The 22,108-nt window shown below is 53.0% G+C and overlaps 3 protein-coding genes across 3 annotated transcripts; 1 reads left to right on the forward strand and 2 right to left on the reverse strand.

Moving 5' to 3' along the window:
* The first annotated feature begins 461 nt into the window (after positions 1 to 461).
* dqx1 (DEAQ box RNA-dependent ATPase 1) lies at positions 462 to 10,663 on the forward strand. The gene is given in 15 exon segments (XM_008424832.3): positions 462 to 655; positions 657 to 689; positions 692 to 760; positions 1,806 to 1,817; positions 1,819 to 2,130; positions 4,035 to 4,228; positions 4,410 to 4,806; positions 5,157 to 5,438; positions 5,514 to 5,613; positions 5,686 to 5,844; positions 5,906 to 6,097; positions 7,261 to 7,386; positions 7,463 to 7,653; positions 7,718 to 7,932; positions 10,168 to 10,663. Coding segments are annotated over 15 exon segments (2,514 nt in total). The 5' UTR covers positions 462 to 610; the 3' UTR covers positions 10,355 to 10,663.
* On the reverse strand, positions 10,654 to 17,042 carry smyd1a (SET and MYND domain containing 1a). The gene is made up of 10 exons (XM_008424831.3): positions 16,833 to 17,042; positions 14,214 to 14,390; positions 13,925 to 14,138; positions 13,727 to 13,857; positions 11,999 to 12,037; positions 11,730 to 11,916; positions 11,569 to 11,661; positions 11,343 to 11,506; positions 10,956 to 11,124; positions 10,654 to 10,880 (listed from the first exon to the last, which is right to left on the reverse strand). Exons 1-10 carry the CDS (start codon positions 16,943 to 16,945, stop codon positions 10,746 to 10,748), a joined length of 1,422 nt encoding a protein of 473 aa, XP_008423053.2. The 5' UTR covers positions 16,946 to 17,042; the 3' UTR covers positions 10,654 to 10,745.
* Positions 17,043 to 17,440: 398 nt separating this feature from the next.
* On the reverse strand, positions 17,441 to 21,127 carry spra (sepiapterin reductase a). Its single transcript, XM_081613178.1, has 3 exons — positions 20,615 to 21,127; positions 20,091 to 20,381; positions 17,441 to 18,585 (listed from the first exon to the last, which is right to left on the reverse strand). The coding sequence occupies exons 1-3, from the start codon at positions 20,928 to 20,930 to the stop codon at positions 18,395 to 18,397; spliced, it is 798 nt and encodes a 265-aa protein (XP_081469304.1). The 5' UTR covers positions 20,931 to 21,127; the 3' UTR covers positions 17,441 to 18,394.
* Positions 21,128 to 22,108: the final 981 nt, after the last annotated feature.

Raw genomic sequence — 22,108 nt, forward strand, 5'->3', positions numbered from 1 at the left:
GGTGTTCATGCTGTGCCTGTAATAAATCTCACACTACCGAGTGACCCGGCGCTTCCATGTGCTGCACCTGGTGCCCCTTTCCTCCACTGGAGCCCCCGGGCCCCCAAAATGTCTCCGCGCGCCCCTGTCAGCTGCTGTCTGTCTGTCTGTCGGAGCTGTGAGAAAATATTTCCACAGGATTTCTGTTTTGGGTTTTTTTCACTTTACAATGTTCTCACAACAAATTTTAATGTCGGAGAAAAATTTAGGAGGAAGTGAAATAAATATTGTCCTATTTTTAATATCATTGTGGCAGAAAAGCAGAAAAGCTAACCGACCCGACTCTTTCTGAAAAATAGAGCATTTAAATAATTTATTCAAAACGAAAGTCAAATATTTTCGTTGTTGAGTAAACATTTATTCATTTGATTCGACCGAAATAATTGTTTCGGGTCCGTCACTGCGGCGTCCGAGGACACCTGAACGCACCGCGGGCTCTGACAGCGCAGAGCCAACATGGCGGCCGGTCGCTGAAGCAGCCGGTCTCCTCCTCCGCCTGTTGTCGTCTCCGGGAGCCGTCAGCCGAAGCACCGGGGAGCGGCCGGGATCCTCAGGGACGCTCGGGGAGCGGATGCCCGCCCTCTCTGCCTCCTGTCGCGGTTCTTTTCCAGCTGGTTGCTCGGTATGTCCGGAGCGGACTGACACGACGGCCAGCAGCGGTGCTGGAGGTGGAGCGTCGCCCCGGGTTTCCTCACCTGTCTCCCGGTGTGACTCAGAGCAGGTAAGGCGGGGTGGGGGAGGGCTGGGCAGGTTAGCCGCTTATTCTTTGGGTTATTCTGGTTATTTCTGGTTCTTCCTGGTTACCTGGAGCTGGTGGGACCGTCAGCTGACTCCGCTGCTTCTGGCTGAACATTAACCGTTTATGGCTGAAAGCCTCTGAACGCTGCTGCGTTCAAAGACCGCAGGGACATTTTAAACTTCTCGGTCACCTGGAGCTGACGGTGACGTGGCTCCGCCCTTTGGTCGCTCAGACCAGGTGACCTTTGACCTCCTGAAGCATCCCACGTCACACTGATCCACTAGACCAGGCAAAACATTATAACCAGGCTGTCTCTGGATGTCTGCTTTTCAACTTTCAGACGGTAATGACGCGTAACCGTGGCAACAAGGTATCGCTATAGCAGCTGATTAGCATCGCAAAACCTCAAATAATTGAACTATGACCCCAAACCGTCTCACTCAGGCAGCAGAAGCAAAGGAGGAGGATCAGCAGAGATGCTAGCAGCTGATGAATCCCAGACATACCGGCCTGGTTCTGGTTCTGGTTCTGGTTCTGAACTGGACCGACCGGAAGCCCTCAGATGGAGTCCTGCTCCACGGCGCCCCCTGCAGGATAGCGGCGGGATCCGCTTCCTGCCGTCAGTGTTGATCATCGATCAATGGAGTAAAAATTAAAACGTACAAATCTAAAAAAAACAAAAGTAAAATCATTTAATTTAAAAACACGTCTTATAAAAGACGTTATAAAAACAGGTTTTTCTGTTTCATTTGTTTCTAAATGAATTTATTCATCTGAACTGAAGGTAAAATGACCCTCAGGGCTGCAAAAGGTCATGACCTCTGACCCGGGCCTGGAACCAGCAGCTCTGACCGGACTGACCAAGAACTTCCTGGTTTCTGACCAATCAGAGCCCAGAGTGCAGAGAGACACGCCCACTCTGACTAGCTCTCCCCTGACCGGTTCTGGATGAGCTTCTTGTCTGATGAAAGCCTTGATGAACACGTTGGTCCATGTTGCCATGACGACGGTTCGTCCTCCTCTGCAGGTAGGCTCCTCCCCCCCCCCCCTGTGAACCGATGACGTCATCGCCTCAGCCCCGTGGCTCCGCCCCCTCGGCTCTGGACTCGCTGTCCGTCTCGTCCCTGCTGTCCGGGGATCTGGACGACGACGACGACGGTGAGGAGGAAGGCCTGGGCGACCTGGAGGTCAACCCGTACGACGGCCTGCCCTTCTCCTCGCGCTACTACGCCCTGCTGGAGGAGCGGCGGCGGCTGCCGGTGTGGCGGCTGCGCCAGAGCCTCCTGGAGCACCTGGAGAGCCACAGCATGGTGCTGCTGAGCGCGCCCAGTGGAGCCGGGAAGAGCACACAGGTAACCCGCCGGTCAGCGGGGAAGGCTAGCCACGTTAGCTCTGCACGTCGTCGTGGCAACGGCGTTTTTGTTCTCTGATGAAAGCAGCCCGAGTTGAGGTGAAGACACGGGGGGGGGGGAACCGATCAGGGACGATAAATAGCTAGTTAGCATTTAGCATTAGCATGTGTAATGTTTAGTGCTGTTGGAGCTAGCCGTTAGCTAGCGTTCCCACTGCTGGTTCCTGGTTGGACCTTTTCATGGACCAGAACCATGAAGAGTAATCAGTTCTAGTTTCCAGACAGTTTACAGTTTTAGAGAATCAGTTTATCTAAACACGTTGTAGTTTTCAGACCAGCAGAGGTTTCACCCGTCTGGCTGGTTGCCATGGTAACGCCTCTCCCTGTCTGTTGCCATGGCGACCGCGACCGCTGCTTGCTCTCTGATCAAATATTGACTCTGTTCTCCAGGATGTTTGTTTGGTTTCTGGTTGTGGGTGAAAGCGTTCCTGGATGTTTGTCCTGATCAGGAGCAGGAAGCTGTGATCAGCAGCAGGAAGCTGTGACGAGCAGCAGGAAGCCGTGAAGAGCAGCAGGAAGCTGTGAAGAGCAGCAGGAAGATGTGATGAGTAGCAGGAAGCTGTGAAGAGCAGCAGGAAGCTGTGACGAGCAGCAGGAAGATGTGAAGAGCAGCAGGAAGATGTGATGAGTAGCAGGAAGCTGTGATCAGCAGCAGGAAGCTGTGAAGAGCAGCAGGAAGCTGTGACGAGCAGCAGGAAGCTGTGACGAGCAGCAGGAAGCTGTGATGAGCAGCAGGAAGCTGTGAAGAGCAGCAGAAAGATGTGATGAGTAGCAGGAAGCTGTGATCAGCAGCAGGAAGCTGTGATCAGCAGCAGGAAGCTGTGATCAGCAGCAGGAAGCTGTGATCAGCAGCAGGAAGCTGTGATCAGCAGCAGGAAGCTGTGATCAGCAGCAGGAAGCTGTGACCAGCAGCAGGAAGCTGTGATCAGCAGCAGGAAGCTGTGATCAGCAGCAGGAAGCTGTGACCAGCAGCAGGAAGCTGTGATGAGCAGCAGGAAGCTGTGACGAGCAGCAGGAAGCTGTGATGAGCAGCAGGAAGCTGTGAAGAGCAGCAGAAAGATGTGATGAGTAGCAGGAAGCTGTGATCAGCAGCAGGAAGCTGTGATCAGCAGCAGGAAGCTGTGATCAGCAGCAGGAAGCTGTGATCAGCAGCAGGAAGCTGTGATCAGCAGCAGGAAGCTGTGATGAGCAGCAGGAAGCTGTGACCAGCAGCAGGAAGCTGTGACGAGCAGCAGGAAGCTGTGATGAGCAGCAGGAAGCTGTGAAGAGCAGCAGAAAGATGTGATGAGTAGCAGGAAGCTGTGATCAGCAGCAGGAAGCTGTGACGAGCAGCAGGAAGATGTGAAGAGCAGCAGGAAGCTGTGAAGAGCAGCAGGAAGCTGTGAAGAGCAGCAGGAAGCTGTGATGAGCAGCAGGAAGCTGTGACGAGCAGCAGGAAGCTGTGACGAGCAGCAGGAAGCTGTGACGAGCAGCAGGAAGCTGTGACGAGCAGCAGGAAGCTGTGACGAGCAGCAGGAAGCTGTGAAGAGCAGCAGGAAGCTGTGACGAGCAGCAGGAAGCTGTGACGAGCAGCAGGAAGCTGTGACGAGCAGCAGGAAGCTGTGAAGAGCAGCAGGAAGCTGTGACGAGCAGCAGGAAGCTGTGACGAGCAGCAGGAAGCTGTGACGAGCAGCAGGAAGCTGTGACGAGCAGCAGGAAGCTGTGAAGAGCAGCAGGAAGCTGTGAAGAGCAGCAGGAAGCTGTGACGAGCAGCAGGAAGCTGTGAAGAGCAGCAGGAAGCTGTGACCAGCAGCAGGAAGCTGTGACGCTCCTGCTCCTGTGCTCAACAGTGCCCCCTCTCTGCAGGTGGCCCAGTGGTGCGTGGAGTTCGCCCTGTCCTTTGAGTTTTCCCACGGCCTGGTCTGCTGCTCCCAGCCGCACCCCGAGGCGGCGCTGAGCCTGGCGCTGCGCGTGGCCGACGAGATGGACCTGAGTCTGGGGCTGGAGGTCGGATACCGGGTGTCACATGACGACAGCTGCACACCTGACAGCCTGCTCAGGTGAGGAGGCCGGGAGGGACGATACGAGTTCAGGTGGTTCTGCCACATCGGGTTGTTTTACACTGCAGATCACAGAGTAAGGTCCAGCTTAACAACGATCCGCACCAACCAGAGGAAATGTCTCTAATGTGACTGAGTTCATAGCAAGGAATCGGTTTAGTCTCTCTCTCGCCCCCTGCAGGTTCGTCAGCGACGCGCTGCTGCTGGAGGAGATGATGTCGGACCCGTTGCTGCGGCAGTACCACCTGGTGGTTCTGGACGAGCTGCAGGAGCGAACCGTTCCCACCGACGTGCTGCTGGGCCTGCTGTGCGACGTCTGCCGCCAGCGACCCGACGGCTTCAGGGTCGTCCTGCTCGCCCACCCGACGCTGGCGCCGCGCCTCGCCGCCTTCCTGGGCCCCGCCGTCCCACACCTGGCCCCGGACGGCCCCGAGCGGCCCCCGCACCAACAGGTGGAGGTGATGTACCGGGAGCTCTCCTCCGGGAAGGAGCCGGCGGCGGCCGCCTGCCACATGGTGCTGGACCTGCACCGCAGAGGAGAGGAGGGAGACGTGATGGTGTTCCTGTCCGACGGCCAGGTAGGCGGCGGCGAGACGGAGATAGAAACCATAACGAGATGTTAAACCAGCTGCTGTGACCCAGTGGAACCTGAGAGCTGTCAGCGAGCCGCCGGTTCCGTTGGTTTTGTGCTTTAAACAAAGGGGAACCGGTCCGACGGACCCGGTTCTGCTGCAGGCTGAACACAAAGAGCAGCGACCCGAAGGGACCTGAAGGGTTAACCCGTTAGTTTCCTCTCCAGGAAGCAGGAAGTGGCATTAGCCAGCTGCTGTTACCTCTGCTGGCCACCGGGGGGCAGTAATGAGGCTGCAGGAGATCTGAAGGAGGTTCTGAAACGTTTGGGTTGACCCGGTTTCCTGTCTCGGTACAGGAGGTGGAGGAGTGTCTGGTTCTGCTGCAGAAGGAGTCTCTGGCTCTGAGTCCTCAGCTCGGGTCGCTCCGGTTCCTCCCGCTCCACTCCGGACTGGCCGGCCTGGCCCAGCGGGTCTACGAGTCCGGACCCGGCGCCGAGCCGAAGGACGGCGACCCGTCTGAGGGCGCTGCGGCCGGCGGCGTCCGGAGGAAGGTGATCCTCAGCGACGCGCTGGGAGAGGCGTCGTTCTCCCTGCAGGGGGTCCGATACGTGGTGGACACGGGTCTGCAGCTGAAGACGGTGAGTTCTGGAGGAGAACCCTGGGTCGGGTCGGGTCGGTTCTGAACCGGGCGCTTCTCTCTGTGCTGCTTCCAGGTTTACAACCCTCAGATCCGGGCCAACTCCCAGGTCCTGAGGAGCATCAGCCGGCACCAGGCGGACATGAGGACCCAGCGGGTCAACAGCCGGCTGCCCGGTAAGGCCTCTGGTTCTGGTTCTGGTTCTGGTGGACCGGGCAGGTCTCCTGACGGTGTGTCCCCCTGTGTAGGGCTGTGTCTGCGGCTGTACTCCCAGGCCCGGTACGAGTCCGGCATGGCGGAGGCCCGCGGGCCCAGAGTCACAGAGGAGAACCTGAGCCACCTGGTTCTGCTGCTGAAGAGGCTCGACATCGCAGACATGGGCCAGTGCAAGTTCCTGGACCGGCCAGGTACCGCCTGCTGATCCCGGTCCCGGTCCCGGTCCCGGTTCTGATGCCTCTGTCCCTACAGCTCCTGAGTCGCTCATGCAGGCCCTGGAGGACCTGGACTACCTGGCTGCTCTGGACGACGACGGGAATCTGTCGGAGGTCGGGATCATCATGTCGGAGCTGCCGCTGGAGCCGCCGCTAGCTAAGGCGCTAATCGCCGCCTGCGAGTACGACTGCGTGGAGGAGCTGCTCACCATCGCCGCCATGCTGACAGGTGAGGAAGGACAGGAAGGAGGTCTGCAAGGATCCAGAGAGTCGGACTGGATTTGACTGTCTGTTGTTTTGGGATGGGGAGGGAAGAAGGAACAAGACGGCTAGCACTGCTAACTAAAGAGCTAGCACCGCTAACTAAAGACTAGCACCGCTAACTAAAGAGCTAGCACCGCTAACTAAAGAGCTAGCACCGCTAACTAAAGAGCTAGCACCGCTAACTAAAGAGCTAGCACTGCTAACTAAAGAGCTAGCACCGCTAACTAAAGAGCTAGCACCGCTAACTAAAGAGCTAGCACTGCTAACTAAAGAGCTAGCACAGCTAACTAAAGAGCTAGCACCGCTAAATAAACGCTAGCATCACTAACTAAAGAGCTAGCACCGCTAACTAAAGAGCTACCACCGCTAACTAATGAGCTAGGACCACCAACTAAAGAGGTAGCACCGCTAACTAAAGAGCTACCACCGCTAACTAAAGAGCTACCACCGCTAACTAATGAGCTAGGCCCACCAACTAAAGAGCTAGCACCGCTAACTAAAGAGCTAGCACCGCTAACTAAAGAGCTAGCACCGCTAACTAAAGAGCTAGCACTGCTAACTAAAGAGCTAGCACCGCTAACTTAACAGATAGCACCGCTAACTAAAGAGCCAGCACCGCTAAATAAAGCGCTAGCATCACTAACTAAAGAGCTAGCATCTTTAACTAAAGAGCTACCACCGCTAACTAAAGAACTAGGACCGCCAACTAAAGAGCTAGCACCGCTAAACTAAAGAGCTAGGACTGCTAAACTGAAGAGCTAGCACCGCTAAACTAAAGAGCTAGCACCACTAAACTAAAGAGCTAGCACCGCTAAACTAAAGAGCTAGCACAACTAACCAAAGAGCTAGCACCGCTAACTAAAGACCTAGCACCGCTAAACTAAAGAGCTAGCACCGTTAAACTAAAGAGCTAGCACCGCTAACTAAAGAGCTAGCACCGCTAAACTAAAGAGCTAGCACCGCTAAACTAAAGAGCTAGCACCGCTAACTAAAGAGCTAGCACCGCTAAACTAAAGAGCTAGCACCGCTAACTAAAGAGCTAGCAACGCTAAACTAAAGAGCTAGCACCTCTAACCTGAACTACTAAGCCTGAACCGTCCGTCTCTGACTGAACTGTTTCTGTTCCAGCTCCTTCCTGCTTCCTGTCTCCTGACCCCAGCAGACAGGAAGCTGCGGTCTCCGCCTGGCGCCCCCTGCTGCACCCGGAGGGCGATCACCTGACCCTCATCAACGTCTACAATGCCTTCCTGCAGCGTGCGTCCCGCCGCCGGCCCCCAGGTCCTCTGTCCCGGTGCCTCGGTCTCCTGACGTCCCTCTGTTGTCCCCACAGATAACGAGGACGAGGCGTGGTGCGGCGCCACCTTCCTGAGCCACGCGGCGCTGCGGCTGGCCGGGGTCATCAGGGCGGAGCTTCTGGAGGTCATGCAGAGGATAGAGCTTCCTGTTTCCCCGCCCGCCTTCGGTTGCCAGGACAACTGCACCAACATCAAACGCGCCCTCATCTCAGGCTTCTTCCTCAAAGTGAGTCCAGCCTTCAGAAGCCCCGCCCCCTTCATCACCTCCCTGACCTCCTCCTCTTCCTCAGGTGGCTCACGATGTGGACGGATCCGGTAACTACCTCCTGCTGACCCACCGCCACGTCGCTCACCTCCACCCGTTCTCCTCCTACCGCTGCCGGCAGCCGCCTCCCAGTTCACCTCCCAGTTCGCCTCCCAGTCCTCCCAGCTGGGTCCTCTACCACGAGTTCACCGTCTCCCGGGACAACTGCATCCGCATCGCCTCCGAGGTTCACCCCCAGATGTGAGTCTGAGTCTCTGGCAACTTTATTCCTCACAGGAACACGACAGAGACGGAGCTACAGATTAATGAGGAGATTATTCTGTCAGATAATCTGAGGATTAATCTGATAATCTGATGATTAATTACAGCTCTGACTGTGTTGATGTTTCAGTAAATGGCCTTTTTAGAGTCTGTATTCTGCAGTTTTTACAATATTAACATAATTATCTACAGATGTCAGCATTACCCTGCTAGGTTTATCAGTAGCATGCTAGTTTGATCGTTAGCATGCTAGTTTGATCGTTAGCGTGTTGTTTGATCATTAGCGTGCTAGTTTGGTCATTACCATGCTAGTTTGAGCATTAGTATGCTAGTTTGAGCATTAGCATGCTAGTTTGATCGTTAGCGTGTTGTTTGATCATTAGCGTGCTAGTTTTATCATTAGCGTACTAGTTTGATCATTAGCATGCTAGTTTGACCATTAGCGTACTAGTTTGATCATTAGTGTGCTAGTTTGAGCATTAGCGTGCTAGTTTGACCATTAGCGTACTAGTTTGATCATTAGCATGCTAGTTTGAGCATTAGCATGCTAGTTTGAGCATTAGCATGCTAGTTTGACCATTAGCATGCTAGTTTGACCATTAGCGTACTAGTTTGATCATTAGTGTGCTAGTTTGAGCATTAGCATGCTAGTTTGACCATTAGCGTACTAGTTTGATCATTAGCATGCTAGTTTGACCATTAGCGTACTAGTTTGATCATTAGCATGCTAGTTTGACCATTAGCGTACTAGTTTGATCATTAGTGTGCTAGTTTGAGCATTAGCGTGCTAGTTTGACCATTAGCGTACTAGTTTGATCATTAGCATGCTAGTTTGAGCATTAGCATGCTAGTTTGATCATTAGCGTACTAGTTTGAGCATTAGCATGCTAGTTTGACCATTAGCGTACTAGTTTGATCATTAGCGTACTAGTTTGATCATTAGCATGCTAGTTTGACCATTAGCATACTAGTTTGACCATTAGCTTACTAGTTTGATCATTAGCGTACTAGTTTGATCATTAGCGTGCTAGTTTGATCATTAGCATGCTAGTTTGACCATTAGCGTACTAGTTTGAGCATTAGCGTGCTAGTTTGAGCATTAGCGTGCTAGTTTGAGCATTAGCGTGCTAGTTTGAGCATTAGCGTGCTAGTTTGAGCATTAGCGTGCTAGTTTGAGCATTAGCGTGCTAGTTTGAGCATTATCGTGCTAGTTTGAGCATTAGTGTGCTAGTTTGATCATTAGCGTGCTAGTTTGAGCATTAGCATGCTAGTTTGATCATTAGCGTGCTAGTTTGAGCATTAGCGTGCTAGTTTGAGCATTAGCGTGCTAGTTTGATCATTAGCATGCTAGTTTGATCATTAGCGTACTAGTTTGATAATTAGCGTGCTAGTTTGAGCATTAGCATGCTAGTTTGATCAGTAACATGCTAGTTTGAGCATTAGCATGCTAGTTTGACCATTAGCGTGCTAGTTTGATCATTAGCATACTAGTTTGACCATTAGCTTACTAGTTTGATCATTAGCGTACTAGTTTGATCATTAGCGTGCTAGTTTGATCATTAGCATGCTAGTTTGACCATTAGCGTACTAGTTTGAGCATTAGCATGCTAGTTTGACCATTAGCGTTCTAGTTTGACCATTAGCGTACTAGTTTGGTCATTAGTGTTCTAGTTTGATCATTAGCGTGCTAGTTTGACCATTAGCGTACTAGTTTGGTCATTAGCTTGCTAGTTTGATCATTAGCGTGCTAGTTTGATCATTAGCGTGCTAGTTTGATCATTAGCGTGCTAGTTTGAGCATTAGCGTACTAGTTTGATCATTAGCGTACTAGTTTGATCATTAGCTTGCTAGTTTGATCATTAGCGTGCTAGTTTGATCATTAGCTTGCTAGTTTGACCATTAGCGTACTAGTTTGATCATTAGCGTGCTAGTTTGATCATTAGCATGCTAGTTTGACCATTAGCTTGCTAGTTTGACCATTAGCTTGCTAGTTTGACCATTAGCATGCTAGTTTGACCATTAGCATGCTAACGCCAGAGCAGCAATGGTCAGTTTTTACTGTCTAATCTCTAAATGTTTCCTCATCAATCCATTTTCTAGCAGAAAGGAAACAGATTAGTTTAAATTTGTGTTGATACGTTTTAAAGCAAAACTCGATAGTTTGCCATGAAAACATGATAAATCTGAGACAGTTTCTCTGTTCTGCCTCTGCAGGCTGGTGGAGCTGGCGCCTCAGTACTTCCTGGAAAACCTGCCGGCGAGCGACGGGAAGGAGCTGCTGATGGAGCTGCGGCACAGCGCAGCGCCCCCCGCGGGCCAGGCGGACTCAGGAGACGGGAACGACGACGCGGCGGCCGACGCTCACCACCAGTCCAGCACGGAGCTGTGCGTCGTCCAATGAGACGCAGGGGGCGGGGCTTAACCTGAACTTTAATCTGGACTGGAATGAAACCTAATCCAGGAGTTTGACTCCGTGTGCAGCTGCTGAAGGACGTTCACTAATCGTTTCCTGTTTCCTGTTTTAAACTTATTTAACGAGGTGTTTCTGCTGTTTCCATATGAAACAGGAAGTGAAGGTTCTGCTTCCTGTCAGACTTCCTCTCTATGCAGACGACCCCCAGGTTTCCTGAGGTCGTCTGGCTCTGCGCCGTCTGTTGTTTTTACCAGCAGTGTAAATAAAAACCATCATGTTGGACGAGCTCGTCATGAACGGCTGCAGCTTTATTGCAGAGGTTTTCATATTTCCGCCTGCGGCGGTTCTGGTGGACCCGGTCAGGTCCGGTTCTGGGCGCTCACTGCTGGCGGAGGAAGTCCTTGGTGGAGCTGCTGCTGCTGCTGCTGCTGGTCACCGGCAGGTTCTTCAGGTCCAGGACGACGTCCTGCTCCTCCAGCGCCTTCAGCTCCAGCTCCGTCTGGGACCGGATGGACTGGAGGGGGGGGGAACGGAGTCGGGTCAGAACCGGTCGGCCCTGCAGAACTGACCTGAGCGCGGCGGGAAGCACCTCCAGGTCCCTGGTGATGGAGTGGTTCGGCCCGTGAGTCGCCATCATGATGCGGTACGCCTCACAGATCATCTTGTGGCCGACCTCCACCTGCCCGGCGTGCCAGTGGGTGACCCCTGACCTCATCAGGCCCAGGCCCAGCTGGGCGTCGTTCGGGTGGTACAGCTTCCTGTTTGGGAGGAAGAAGGGTGGGTGTCTAGTCAAAGTCCAGCTCTGGTGTGAATGCTAAGCTAACTCCAATCCTCCTAAAGCGAAATCGTCTCCTTCAGTGGTTCTTGGTGCAGCGCCCCCACAGGCCAGGAGGGGAACAGGCTGGTGGAGCAGATGTTCCGGGAAAACAGGAACATTCAGACTTTACGTTTGTTCTGGTAGACCCGATGTACTCACGTGTATCCCTCCACCATCTTGCGAGCGTATCCTGCGGCCTCGGGGAACTTCCTGTGGAAGGTCAGCACCTCGGCCAGGACGGACAGAACCTGGAGTTTATACAGGTGAGTGTCGGCCAGGACGTCCTGCTGCTTGTCCAGACACTCCTGGCACAACTTCAGCACCTGAGGCGGCAGAGAGACACTCAGACTGAGGCGGCAGCGGCGAGCAGGAGGACCAGGCCTACCTGGCTGTGATCCCCGTCTCCACGAGCTTCCTCCACCTTCTTCAGAGTCTCCTCGCTGAAGGCGCTGACCTCTTTCACCGCCTCCGCAGAGGGCTGTGAGGGAAACCCGGTGAGGAGAGCGAGGTGACACCATGAGGACGAACCCAGGACGTTTCACTGACCTCGGCCTCGGCAGCCGCCGCCATCAGGTCGTCGCCAACATGGCGGCTGCAGCGATCGCAGCTGCAGTCGAAGTGGAAACGCTGCTTCAGCTGTTTCTGGCGATCCGCCGACAGGTTCAGGGCGTCCACGTAGCTGATGGTCAGCTCCTCGCCCTGGCGGATCCTCCCCAGCGCGCGCAGCTCCATCCTGCACAGACCAACGCAGGGAGACCTGAGTTCTGGTCGGGTGGACCTGATCACTGCGGCCGGGTCCGATCTGCGGTACGCACCTCAGCGGAGAGTGGAGGATGGAGCTCACAGCTGATTGGCTGCAAAAGACAAATATAGAAATGTTTTATTTCTGTCAGAGACGATTTGTCTGCGTCCTCTAATGGACACCAGCCAACGGTGGACAGAATCCGTCTTTGGATGATCAAACCGACGATCAAACCGAATTCGTCTTCGGACGATCAAACCGACGATCAAACCGAATTCGTCTTCGGACGATCAAACCGAATTCGTCTTCGGACGATCAAACCGAATTCGTCTTCGGACGATCAAACCGACGATCAAACCGAATTCGTCTTCGGACGATCAAACCGACGATCAAACCGAATTCGTCTTCGGACGATCAAACCGAATTCGTCTTCGGACGATCAAACCGAATTCGTCTTCGGACGATCAAACCGAATTCGTCTTCGGACGATCAAACCGACGATCAAACCGAATTCGTCTTCGGACGATCAAACCGACGATCAAACCGAATTCGTCTTCGGACGATCAAACCGAATTCGTCTTCGGACGATCAAACCGAATTCGTCTTCGGACGATCAAACCGACGATCAAACCGAATTCATCTTCGGACGATCAAACCGACGATCAAACCGAATTCGTCTTCGGACGATCAAACCGAATTCGTCTTCGGACGATCAAACCAAATTCGTCTTCGGACGATCAAACCGACGATCAAACCGAATTCGTCTTCGGACGATCAAACCGAATTCGTCTTCGGACGATCAAACCGAATCCGTCTTCGGAAGATCAAACCGAATTCGTCTTCGGACGATCAAACCGAATCCGTCTTCGGACGATCAAACCGAATTCGTCTTCGGACGATCAAACCGAATTCGTCTTCGGACGATCAAACCGAATCCGTCTTCGGACGATCAAACCGAATCCGTCTTCGGACGATCAAACCGAATTCGTCTTCGGACGATCAAACCGAATCCGTCTTCGGACGATCAAACCGAATCCGTCTTCGGACGATCAAACCGAATTCGTCTTCGGACGATCAAACCGACGATCAAACCGAATTCGTCTTCGGACGATCAAACCAAATCCGTCTTCGGACGATCAAACTGCAGTTGGATCATCTTTGTCCATTCTGAGCAGATCTACATCCAACATGTCTACTGTCCGTCCTCTGAGGATGTCCAACCACGTCCAACAGACCAGTCCGGTCTCTGTTGGTCTCTCCAGTTTGTCCCTTAGTCTGTCGTGTTTCGGACTGTGATCCTGCCCGGTTTGGACCCTGCCGTTCATCCAAAGGTTTTCTGGAGTTGGACACCACGTCCCCCTGCGTCCCTGTCCCTGGACGAGACTGACCAGAGAAGAACAGGACTGTCCCAGTCTGGATCAAGTTTGTTAGGATTCAGAGAAACACCTGAATCTGGATCAGAACCAGAGACCCGGTCCACAAAAACACCCAAAACCAAGAGCAGAGTGTCTCAGTGTCTCATCGGTTTGTCTTTGGCTGTTTCTTTGGACATCAGGACATTTCAACGTCAGTCTGGTGAATTCATTTCTGTTCAATGTTTCCCCAAAGTGAAGCGAATCCAAACCTTCAGGTTTCCTACTGGAAGCAGATCAGTGAGTTTCTGTCCCTCACACCTCACCACTGTCTCACCTCCTGCATGTCCAGACCAGTTCAGAAGGTCTCTGTCGAGCCTGACAGAGACCTTCTGAACTGCTTCCATGACCTCCGACCCTTTCTACGCCCAGCCTAGAGGATCACCTACTTTCCGTGGTTGAGGGTGGCGGTGCAGTTGGGCCAGCAGTCGTGGTTGACGAGGCTCAGATTGGGGAAAAGTCCCAGACCCACCGTCTGCAGACCTCTCTGGTCGGGAAGCGTCAGTCCGTTGGATTTAATCTGCAGAGACACGGAGAGGTCAGCGGAGAGGTCGGCGGACCGGCGCAGATGGGCGGAGCCGACTGACCAGGCCGAAGACGTGGCCGATGAAGTCGGCCGGGTGCTGCTTCGACCCACAGGACCAGAACCTCAGGAAGGTCTGGACGTCGGCCTGCAGCGCCCCCAGCTGGTCTTCGGGCAGGTCCCGAAGGTGATCCTGCAGCTGGTCCACGGCCAGCAGCTGGCTGTCCGACGCCAAACCCTGGTCTCTGTTCCGGCGCCACAGCAGGCGGCCGGCCAGGCTGCAGGGAGACACGGATTAACCGCGGCGCTCAGACGTGTAGCGCCGTGGAGAGACCGAACAACCAGAACCTCACCGGACGTCCTCGTTGGGCGCCGCGCCGAGCTTCCTGATGGCGGCGCACTCCTGCCTGTGGTCGTCCCATCCGGCCGTCTGGCAGGTCCGGTTGCAGTAGTGGGCGAAGCGGCACTGGGCGCAGCGGTGCAGGTTGGCCTGGCGCCGGAAACAGCTGTGGCACACCTGGGAGGCCAGACTGGGACAAAGCACAGAGACGCTAGCAGCTAGCATGCTAGCACGCTAAGCTACGGAGCTACTGCAGGTTCTGTCCTTATGCTAGCAGCTAGCACGCTAAGCTACGGAGCTAATCCAGGATCTGTCCTTATGCTAGCAGCTAGCACGCTAAGCTACGGAGCTACTGCAGGTTCTGTCCTTATGCTAGCAGCTAGCACGCTAAGCTACAGAGCTAATGCAGGTTCTGTCCTTATGCTACCAGCTAGCACGCTAAGCTACGGAGCTAATGCAGGTTCTGTCCTTATGCTAGCAGCTAGCACGCTAAGCTACGGAGGTACTGCAGGTTCTGTCCTTATGCTAGCAGCTAACACGCTAAGCTACGGAGATACTGCAGGTTCTGTCCTTATGCTAGCAGCTAGCACGCTAAGCTACGGAGGTAATGCAGGTTCTGTCCTTATGCTAGCAGCTAGCACGCTAAGCTACGGAGCTACTGCAGGTTCTGTCCTTATGCTAGCAGCTAGCACGCTAAGCTACGGAGCTACCGCAGGTTCTGTCCTTATGCTAGCAGCTAGCACGCTAAGCTACGGAGCTAATGCAGGATCTGTCCTTATGCTAGCAGCTACCATGCTAAGCTACGGAGCTAATGCAGGTTCTGTCCTTATGCTAGCAGCTAGCACGCTAAGCTACGGAGCTACTGCAGGATGTGTCCTTATGCTAGCAGCTAGCACGCTAAGCTACGGAGCTACTGCAGGTTCTGTCCTTATGCTAGCAGCTACCACGCTAAGCTACGGAGCTACCGCAGGTTCTGTCCTTATGCTAGCAGCTAGCACGCTAAGCTACGGAGCTACCGCAGGTTCTGTCCTTATGCTAGCAGCTAGCACGCTAAGCTACGGAGCTACCGCAGGTTCTGTCCTTATGCTAGCAGCTAGCACGCTAAGCTACGGAGCTAATGCAGGATCTGTCCTTATGCTAGCAGCTAGCACGCTAAGCTACGGAGCTAATGCAGGTTTTGTCCTTATGCTAGCAGCTGGCACGCTAAGCTACGGAGCTACCGCAGGTTCTGTCCTTATGCTAGCAGCTAGCACGCTAAGCTACGGAGCTAATGCAGGATCTGTCCTTATGCTAGCAGCTAGCACGCTAAGCTACAGAGCTAATGCAGGTTCTGTCCTTATGCTAGCAGCTAGCACGCTAAGCTACAGAGCTAATGCAGGTTCTGTCCTTATGCTAGCAGCTAGCACGCTAAGCTACGGAGCTACTGCAGGTTCTGTCCTTATGCTAGCAGCTACCACGCTAAGCTACGGAGCTACCGCAGGTTCTGTCCTTATGCTAGCAGCTAGCACGCTAAGCTACGGAGCTACCGCAGGTTCTGTCCTTATGCTAGCAGCTAGCACGCTAAGCTACGGAGCTAATGCAGGATCTGTCCTTATGCTAGCAGCTAGCACGCTAAGCTACGGAGCTAATGCAGGTTTTGTCCTTATGCTAGCAGCTGGCACGCTAAGCTACGGAGCTACCGCAGGTTCTGTCCTTATGCTAGCAGCTAGCACGCTAAGCTACGGAGCTACCGCAGGTTCTGTCCTTATGCTAGCAGCTAGCACGCTAAGCTACGGAGCTAATGCAGGATCTGTCCTTATGCTAGCAGCTAGCACGCTAAGCTACGGAGCTAATGCAGGATCTGTCCTTATGCTAGCAGCTAGCACGCTAAACTACAGAGCTAATGCAGGTTCTGTCCTTATGCTAGCAGCTAGCACGCTAAGCTACAGAGCTAATGCAGGTTCTGTCCTTATGCTAGCAGCTGGCACGCTAAGCTACGGAGCTAATGCAGGTTCTGTCCTTATGCTAGCAGCTAAATTAGACGGTTAAACCGGTGGTGATGCAACTCATGACTGACTCTCTGGTTGCCATGGTGATTCCCACCATTATGGGATAGCAACCCGCAACCTCACTGGTTCCATCCGGTGTCAGCAGAACCTTCAGGTCCAGTTTTTACTTTGTTTTAGTGTTGAGATGAAATAACTTTAAAGTCGTGACGACGGAGAATCTGACCGATTCCATCACCTGATTATTGGTGATAAAATCTGATCAGATCGATTTTTAGCACCAAAGCAGAAGAACCTCAAGTCCTGATTAAATAAAACCTTTAATCTTCTAATATCGCATCTGTGTTTGATTCTGATCAGGTGAAATCGATCAGAACCGAGACAAACTTCGATCGGTTCAATATTTCTTTCTGTAGTTCAGTGAACCGGATCTTTGACCGGATCTTTAGTTCACCAAACTGAAGGATTAATTATTGATTTTTAGATTATTTTTATTGAACCTGAATCTTTTTCGGACCCAGCTGGGTTCCTGCCGAGTCCGGTCCGGTCCGGTTCGTGTTACGGTCGTCATGGTAACCAGATCAGGTCCCAGAAACGCCTTTAAATCCTCCGAACCCCGCAGCAGAACCCGTCCGGTACCGGCTCACCTGCTGTAGACCACGGCGGCGTAGCCCGGTTCGGCCAGCAGAACCTCCCCGGTGCTGAACTCCCTGCTGGCCCGCAGGCCGCGACCTTTCACCCCGGCGTCAAACAGCTCCATGACCGGACCGGTACCGCAGGACGGGCTGAGGGAGACTCAGCCGTCTCTCCCCGGTGCGACCCAGAGGGGAACCGGGTGACCCCGCCCCTCCGGACCGGAACGGGTCGGAACCTTGTTTGGGTCGGTTCCCCTGCTGGTATTTTGGTCCCAGGCAGCTGCTGCTGTCCATCAGCTGGAGCTGCCGCTGCTGCTGCCAGCAGAGCAGGCGGACCGGAACCGGACCGGAACCGAACCGGGACCAGAACCAGAACATGGAGGACGTTCCTCTGACCCGTCACTGCGGGTTTAATGTTTATAAACATTTAATTTGCTCATCTGATGCTGCAACAACAAAAACTGAAGGAAACAGGAAGTGAGGTCATCACGCCTCCGGTTACCGAACATCGTCACCGCTCCGATACTCGATACCGTGGCAACGTCTCTTAAAGGGACAGGCCTCATTCTGGCACAGTGTGATTTATTACACGGCAACAATTAGAAAAATAAACTCGGAAATGTTGATAAGTTTCACTTTTATTCTGACAGCTTCAGCTCATTAGTTCATATTTAAACAGCCTGGAAGGTTCCCTGACCTCTGACCTTTCCAAGGCACCGTAACACATGGAAACGTCGTTTCATGGAAAGTCTCATCCTCCTGTTGTCCATGTGACCTTTGACCCCAAACGTCACGTTTCTGAAGCTGAACAGCAGGGAACCAGAGAACCAACATGGCGGAGCGTCTGAAGTCCGAGCTGCCGCTCGGTTTGGACTCGGTTCCGTTTGATCTGGACGCCGTCCAACGTGGAGTCCGTCATTCTGACTTCACTGCAGCTTCTGGTCCAGAATCAGAACAGAACCTGATCTCGGGTCCGTTTCCTCCAACGTTTGTTCTTCAGCTTCCAGGTTCTGGTTCTGGATCTACCTGTAAGGCGTGACATTGGTGCCAAATTTAACACTATTGCGACCCGGCAGCGGCTACTTTTACTCTGGACCCAGTTTCTGATCCGATTGATCGGCTCTGACAAACGATAAGTTAGCGTTAGCTTTGGAGAGGCTAACAACTAGCATGTCTAGGATGGACACCCATCGTAGCCTCCTGCTGTAAATTAGCACGGATTAGCTAGGCTAGTGTTAGCATTGGACAGGCCGTCCTATCCAATCCAAGGCTAACGTGCAGCAGAGAGAGAAGGTAAGCTAGTGGGTGATCAGCCTTAGTATGCTAGTCACTAGCCTCTCCGATGCTAACGCTAGTCAGTTCTCTCCTCATTTGCCAAAGCCGATTGCTACGTCACCGATTCTGAACTTGAAAATGAAGAACTGGAGAACCGTTTCCCTCTGGTCAGAAGTGACCAACGTCTGGCAGCAGCTAATCTGCAGGTTGGAACGTTTCCACGGTGATGGGATTAAGACACAACAATTACAAAGTTTCATCACAACATCGATGCTACAATAAAAACGACTTGGCAGCAGCTACACGTCGAAGATGTCGATATGCTCTCCAGAGGGGAACTCGTCCTCCAGCAGCAGCTTCATCAGTTTGGCTGAAGACGCCTCACAGGTCACCAGCTGACCCTGAGCGAACATGTTGGAGAACTTCTTCTTGATGCTCGGGTCGGCCGTCTTGGTCCGGGCCTCCATCTGCATCTCGGTGTCCAGCGGTCCTGGTTCAGGAGGGACAAAGGAGACGCATCAAGAACTGCAGGAAAAACTCAGAGGCTAGTATAAAGCTAGGCAGGGATAGCTTAAAGCCGGGTAGAGCTAGCTTAGAGTCAGGTAGGGCTAACTTAAAGCCAGGTAGGGTTAGCATAATTCAGCCAGGTAGGGCTAGCTTAAAGCCAGGTAGGGTTAGCATAATTCAGCCAGGTAGGGCTAGCTTAAAGCCAGGTAGGGCTAGCTTAATTCAGCCAGGTAGCACTAGCTTAAAGCCAGGTAGGGCTAGCTTAATTCAGCCAGGTAAGGCTAGCTTAAAGCCAGGTAGCGCTAGCTTAAAGCCAGGTAGGGCTAGCTTAAAGCCAGGTAGGGTTAGCATAATTCAGCCAGGTAGGGCTAGCTTAAAGCCAGGTAGGGCTAGCTTAATTCAGCCAGGTAGCACTAGCTTAAAGCCAGGTAGGGCTAGCTTAATTCAGCCAGGTAAGGCTAGCTTAAAGCCAGGTAGCGCTAGCTTAAAGCCAGGTAGCGCTAGCTTAAAGCCAGGTAGCGCTAGCTTAAAGCCAGGTAGCGCTAGCTTAAAGCCAGGTAGCGCTAGCTTAAAGCCAGGTAGGGCTATTTTAAAGCCAGGTAGGGCTAGCTTAAAGCCAGGTAGGGCTAGCTTAAAGCCAGGTAGCGCTAGCTTAAAGCCAGGTAGGGCTAGCTTAATTCAGCCAGGTAGGGCTATCTTAAAGCCAGGTAGCGCTATCTTAAAGCCAGGTAGCGCTAGCTTAAAGCCAGGTAGCGCTATCTTAAAGCCAGGTAGCGCTATCTTAAAGCCAGGTAGCGCTAGCTTAAAGCCAGGTAGGGCTATCTTAAAGCCAGGTAGCGCTAGCTTAAAGCCAGGTAGCGCTAGCTTAAAGCCAGGTAGGGCTATCTTAAAGCCAGGTAGCGCTAGCTTAAAGCCAGGTAGGGCTAGCTTAAAGCCAGGTAGCGCTAGCTTAAAGCCAGGTAGGGCTAGCTTAATTCAGCCAGGTAGGGCTATCTTAAAGCCAGGTAGCGCTAGCTTAAAGCCAGGTAGCGCTAGCTTAAAGCCAGGTAGCGCTATCTTAAAGCCAGGTAGCGCTATCTTAAAGCCAGGTAGCGCTATCTTAAAGCCAGGTAGCGCTAGCTTAAAGCCAGGTAGGGCTATCTTAAAGCCAGGTAGCGCTAGCTTAAAGCCAGGTAGCGCTAGCTTAAAGCCAGGTAGGGCTATCTTAAAGCCAGGTAGCGCTATCTTAAAGCCAGGTAGCGCTAGCTTAAAGCCAGGTAGCGCTAGCTTAAAGCCAGGTAGCGCTAGCTTAAAGCCAGGTAGCGCTAGCTTAAAGCCAGGTAGGGCTATCTTAAAGCCAGGTAGCGCTAGCTTAAAGCCAGGTAGCGCTATCTTAAAGCCACGTAGCGCTATCTTAAAGCCAGGTAGCGCTATCTTAAAGCCAGGTAGCGCTAGCTTAAAGCCAGGTAGCGCTAGCTTAAAGCCAGGTAGCGCTAGCTTAAAGCCTACCTGGAGAGTAGCTGAGCACGCGCAGCTCCGGCTCCTCCTCGGCCAGAACCTTGAACATCATGTCTCTGGCCGCCTTGCCGGTGCAGTAAAGGCCCCAGGAGCGGAACGGCTGCAGGGCGCAGATCGACGTCACGTTGATGACGCAGCGCCGCAGCCCGGCCCGCGCCGGGAAGGCCTGCAGCAGCCGCGCCGTCAGGCACACGGCGGAGCTGACGTTCAGCGACAGGTAGGCGTCCACCTGGGCCATGTCCGTGAACCCCTTCACGTACTTGGAGACGTCGCCCAGAGACGCTGCGGGACGGAGGGCGGAGGGTTAGAGGGGCTCTGACCTTTGACCCCCCAGAGCCTGAACGGCGGATGAATCATCACCGCTTTTACGTTCAATAAATCATTTTCCACCTGAAACGTTTTGCTTTTTTTTTTTGTTCATATCTACAGTTTTAAACTTTTTCTGTCGTCTTAGTTCGTCACCAGGATAATAATAGTAATAACGTCGTAATAACGTCGTAATAACGTCGTGTTACCTGCGTTGTTAATCACTATAATTGTCTCCATCTCCTCGTTGAAAGCGTCTCTGCTGATTCTCACGACGTCCTCCAGACTCTCCACCTTCCCGACATCCGCCGCCACCGCCTCCACCTTCAGGCCGCCTCGGCCCGCCTGGGACTCGGTCAGCTCGGCCTGCACGGCCCGCAGGTCGGCCCCGGAGCGGGCCACCAGAACCAGCGCCGAACCGGGCTGGACCAGCCGGCACAGGTCCAGGGCCACGGCCCGGCCGAAGCCTCTGGAGGCCCCGGTGACGACGCACAGAGCCCGGCCCAGGTCCGCGGCGGGAGGCATGGTGAGGAGGAAGAGGAGGAAGAGGAGGAAGAGGAGTCGGTCCTTCACCCGGATCAGCGGTTCTTCTTCTGCGGATCCTCCGGCTGCTGCTGCTGCCGCCCTGTCGCCATCTCCTGGTTTTATAGCGGCGCTGCTCTGTCAGCAGAGACGATCTCTGACGCCGCAGCGGCTCCAATGATTAACTGTGGATCCGGACCAGGAGGCGGTTCCGCCCATCAGAACCTCGGTTCCGCCCATCAGAACCTCGGTTCCGCCCATCAGAACCTCGGTCAGGGTTTCTGTTGTTGTTATGAAGCGGGTCAGAACCGGAACTGTTTCCTGTTTGGCACAGTTTCCTGTTTGGCACTGAACTGTTTCCTGTTTGACACTGAACTGTTTCCTGTTTGGCACTGAACTGTTTCCTGTTTGGCACTGAACTGTTTCCTGTTTGACACTGAACTGTTTCCTGTTTGGCACTGAACTGTTTCCTGTTTGACACTGAACTGTTTGGCACTGAACTATTTCCTGTTTGTCACTGAACTGTTTCCTGTTTGTCACTGAACTGTTTCCTGTTTGTCACTGAACTGTTTCCTGTTTGACACTGAACTGTTTCCTGTTTGTCACTGAACTGTTTCCTGTTTGGCACTGAACTGTTTCCTGTTTGTCACTGAACTGTTTCCTGTTTGACACTGAACTGTTTCCTTTTTGACACTGAACTGTTTCCTGTTTGGCACTGAACTGTTTAATGTTTGACACTGAACTGTTTCCTGTTTGGCACTGAACTGTTTCCTGTTTGACACTGAACTGTTTCCTGTTTGGCACTGAACTGTTTCCTGTTTGACACTGAACTGTTTGGCACTGAACTATTTCCTGTTTGTCACTGAACTGTTTCCTGTTTGTCACTGAACTGTTTCCTGTTTGTCACTGAACTGTTTCCTGTTTGACACTGAACTGTTTCCTGTTTGTCACTGAACTGTTTCCTGTTTGGCACTGAACTGTTTCCTGTTTGTCACTGAACTGTTTCCTGTTTGACACTGAACTGTTTCCTTTTTGACACTGAACTGTTTCCTGTTTGGCACTGAACTGTTTCCTGTTTGTCACTGAACTGTTTCCTTTTTGACACTGAACTGTTTCCTGTTTGTCACTGAACTGTTTCCTGTTTGGCACTGAACTGTTTCCTGTTTGACACTGAACTGTTT

The sequence above is a fragment of the Poecilia reticulata genome, chromosome 12 (genome assembly GCF_904066995.2).
Source record: "Poecilia reticulata chromosome 12, P_reticulata-male-v2, whole genome shotgun sequence".
In the NCBI taxonomy this organism is placed as follows: Eukaryota; Metazoa; Chordata; class Actinopteri; order Cyprinodontiformes; family Poeciliidae; genus Poecilia; species Poecilia reticulata.

Coding starts and splice junctions, on each gene's coding strand:
- smyd1a (XM_008424831.3), bottom strand. CDS start 16,945: ATGGAGCTGTTTGACGCCGGGGTGAAAGGTCGCGGCCTGCGGGCCAGC. Junction 14,391..16,832: donor GCCGCCGTGGTCTACAGCAG/GTGAGCCGGTAC, acceptor GCTTTGTCCCAG/TCTGGCCTCCCAGGTGTGCC. Junction 11,917..11,998: donor ATCCTCCACTCTCCGCTGAG/GTGCGTACCGCA, acceptor TGGTCTGTGCAG/GATGGAGCTGCGCGCGCTGG.
- spra (XM_081613178.1), bottom strand. CDS start 20,930: ATGCCTCCCGCCGCGGACCTGGGCCGGGCTCTGTGCGTCGTCACCGGG. Junction 20,382..20,614: donor TATAGTGATTAACAACGCAG/GTAACACGACGT, acceptor TCCGTCCCGCAG/CGTCTCTGGGCGACGTCTCC. Junction 18,586..20,090: donor CGTGCTCAGCTACTCTCCAG/GTAGGCTTTAAG, acceptor CTCCTGAACCAG/GACCGCTGGACACCGAGATG.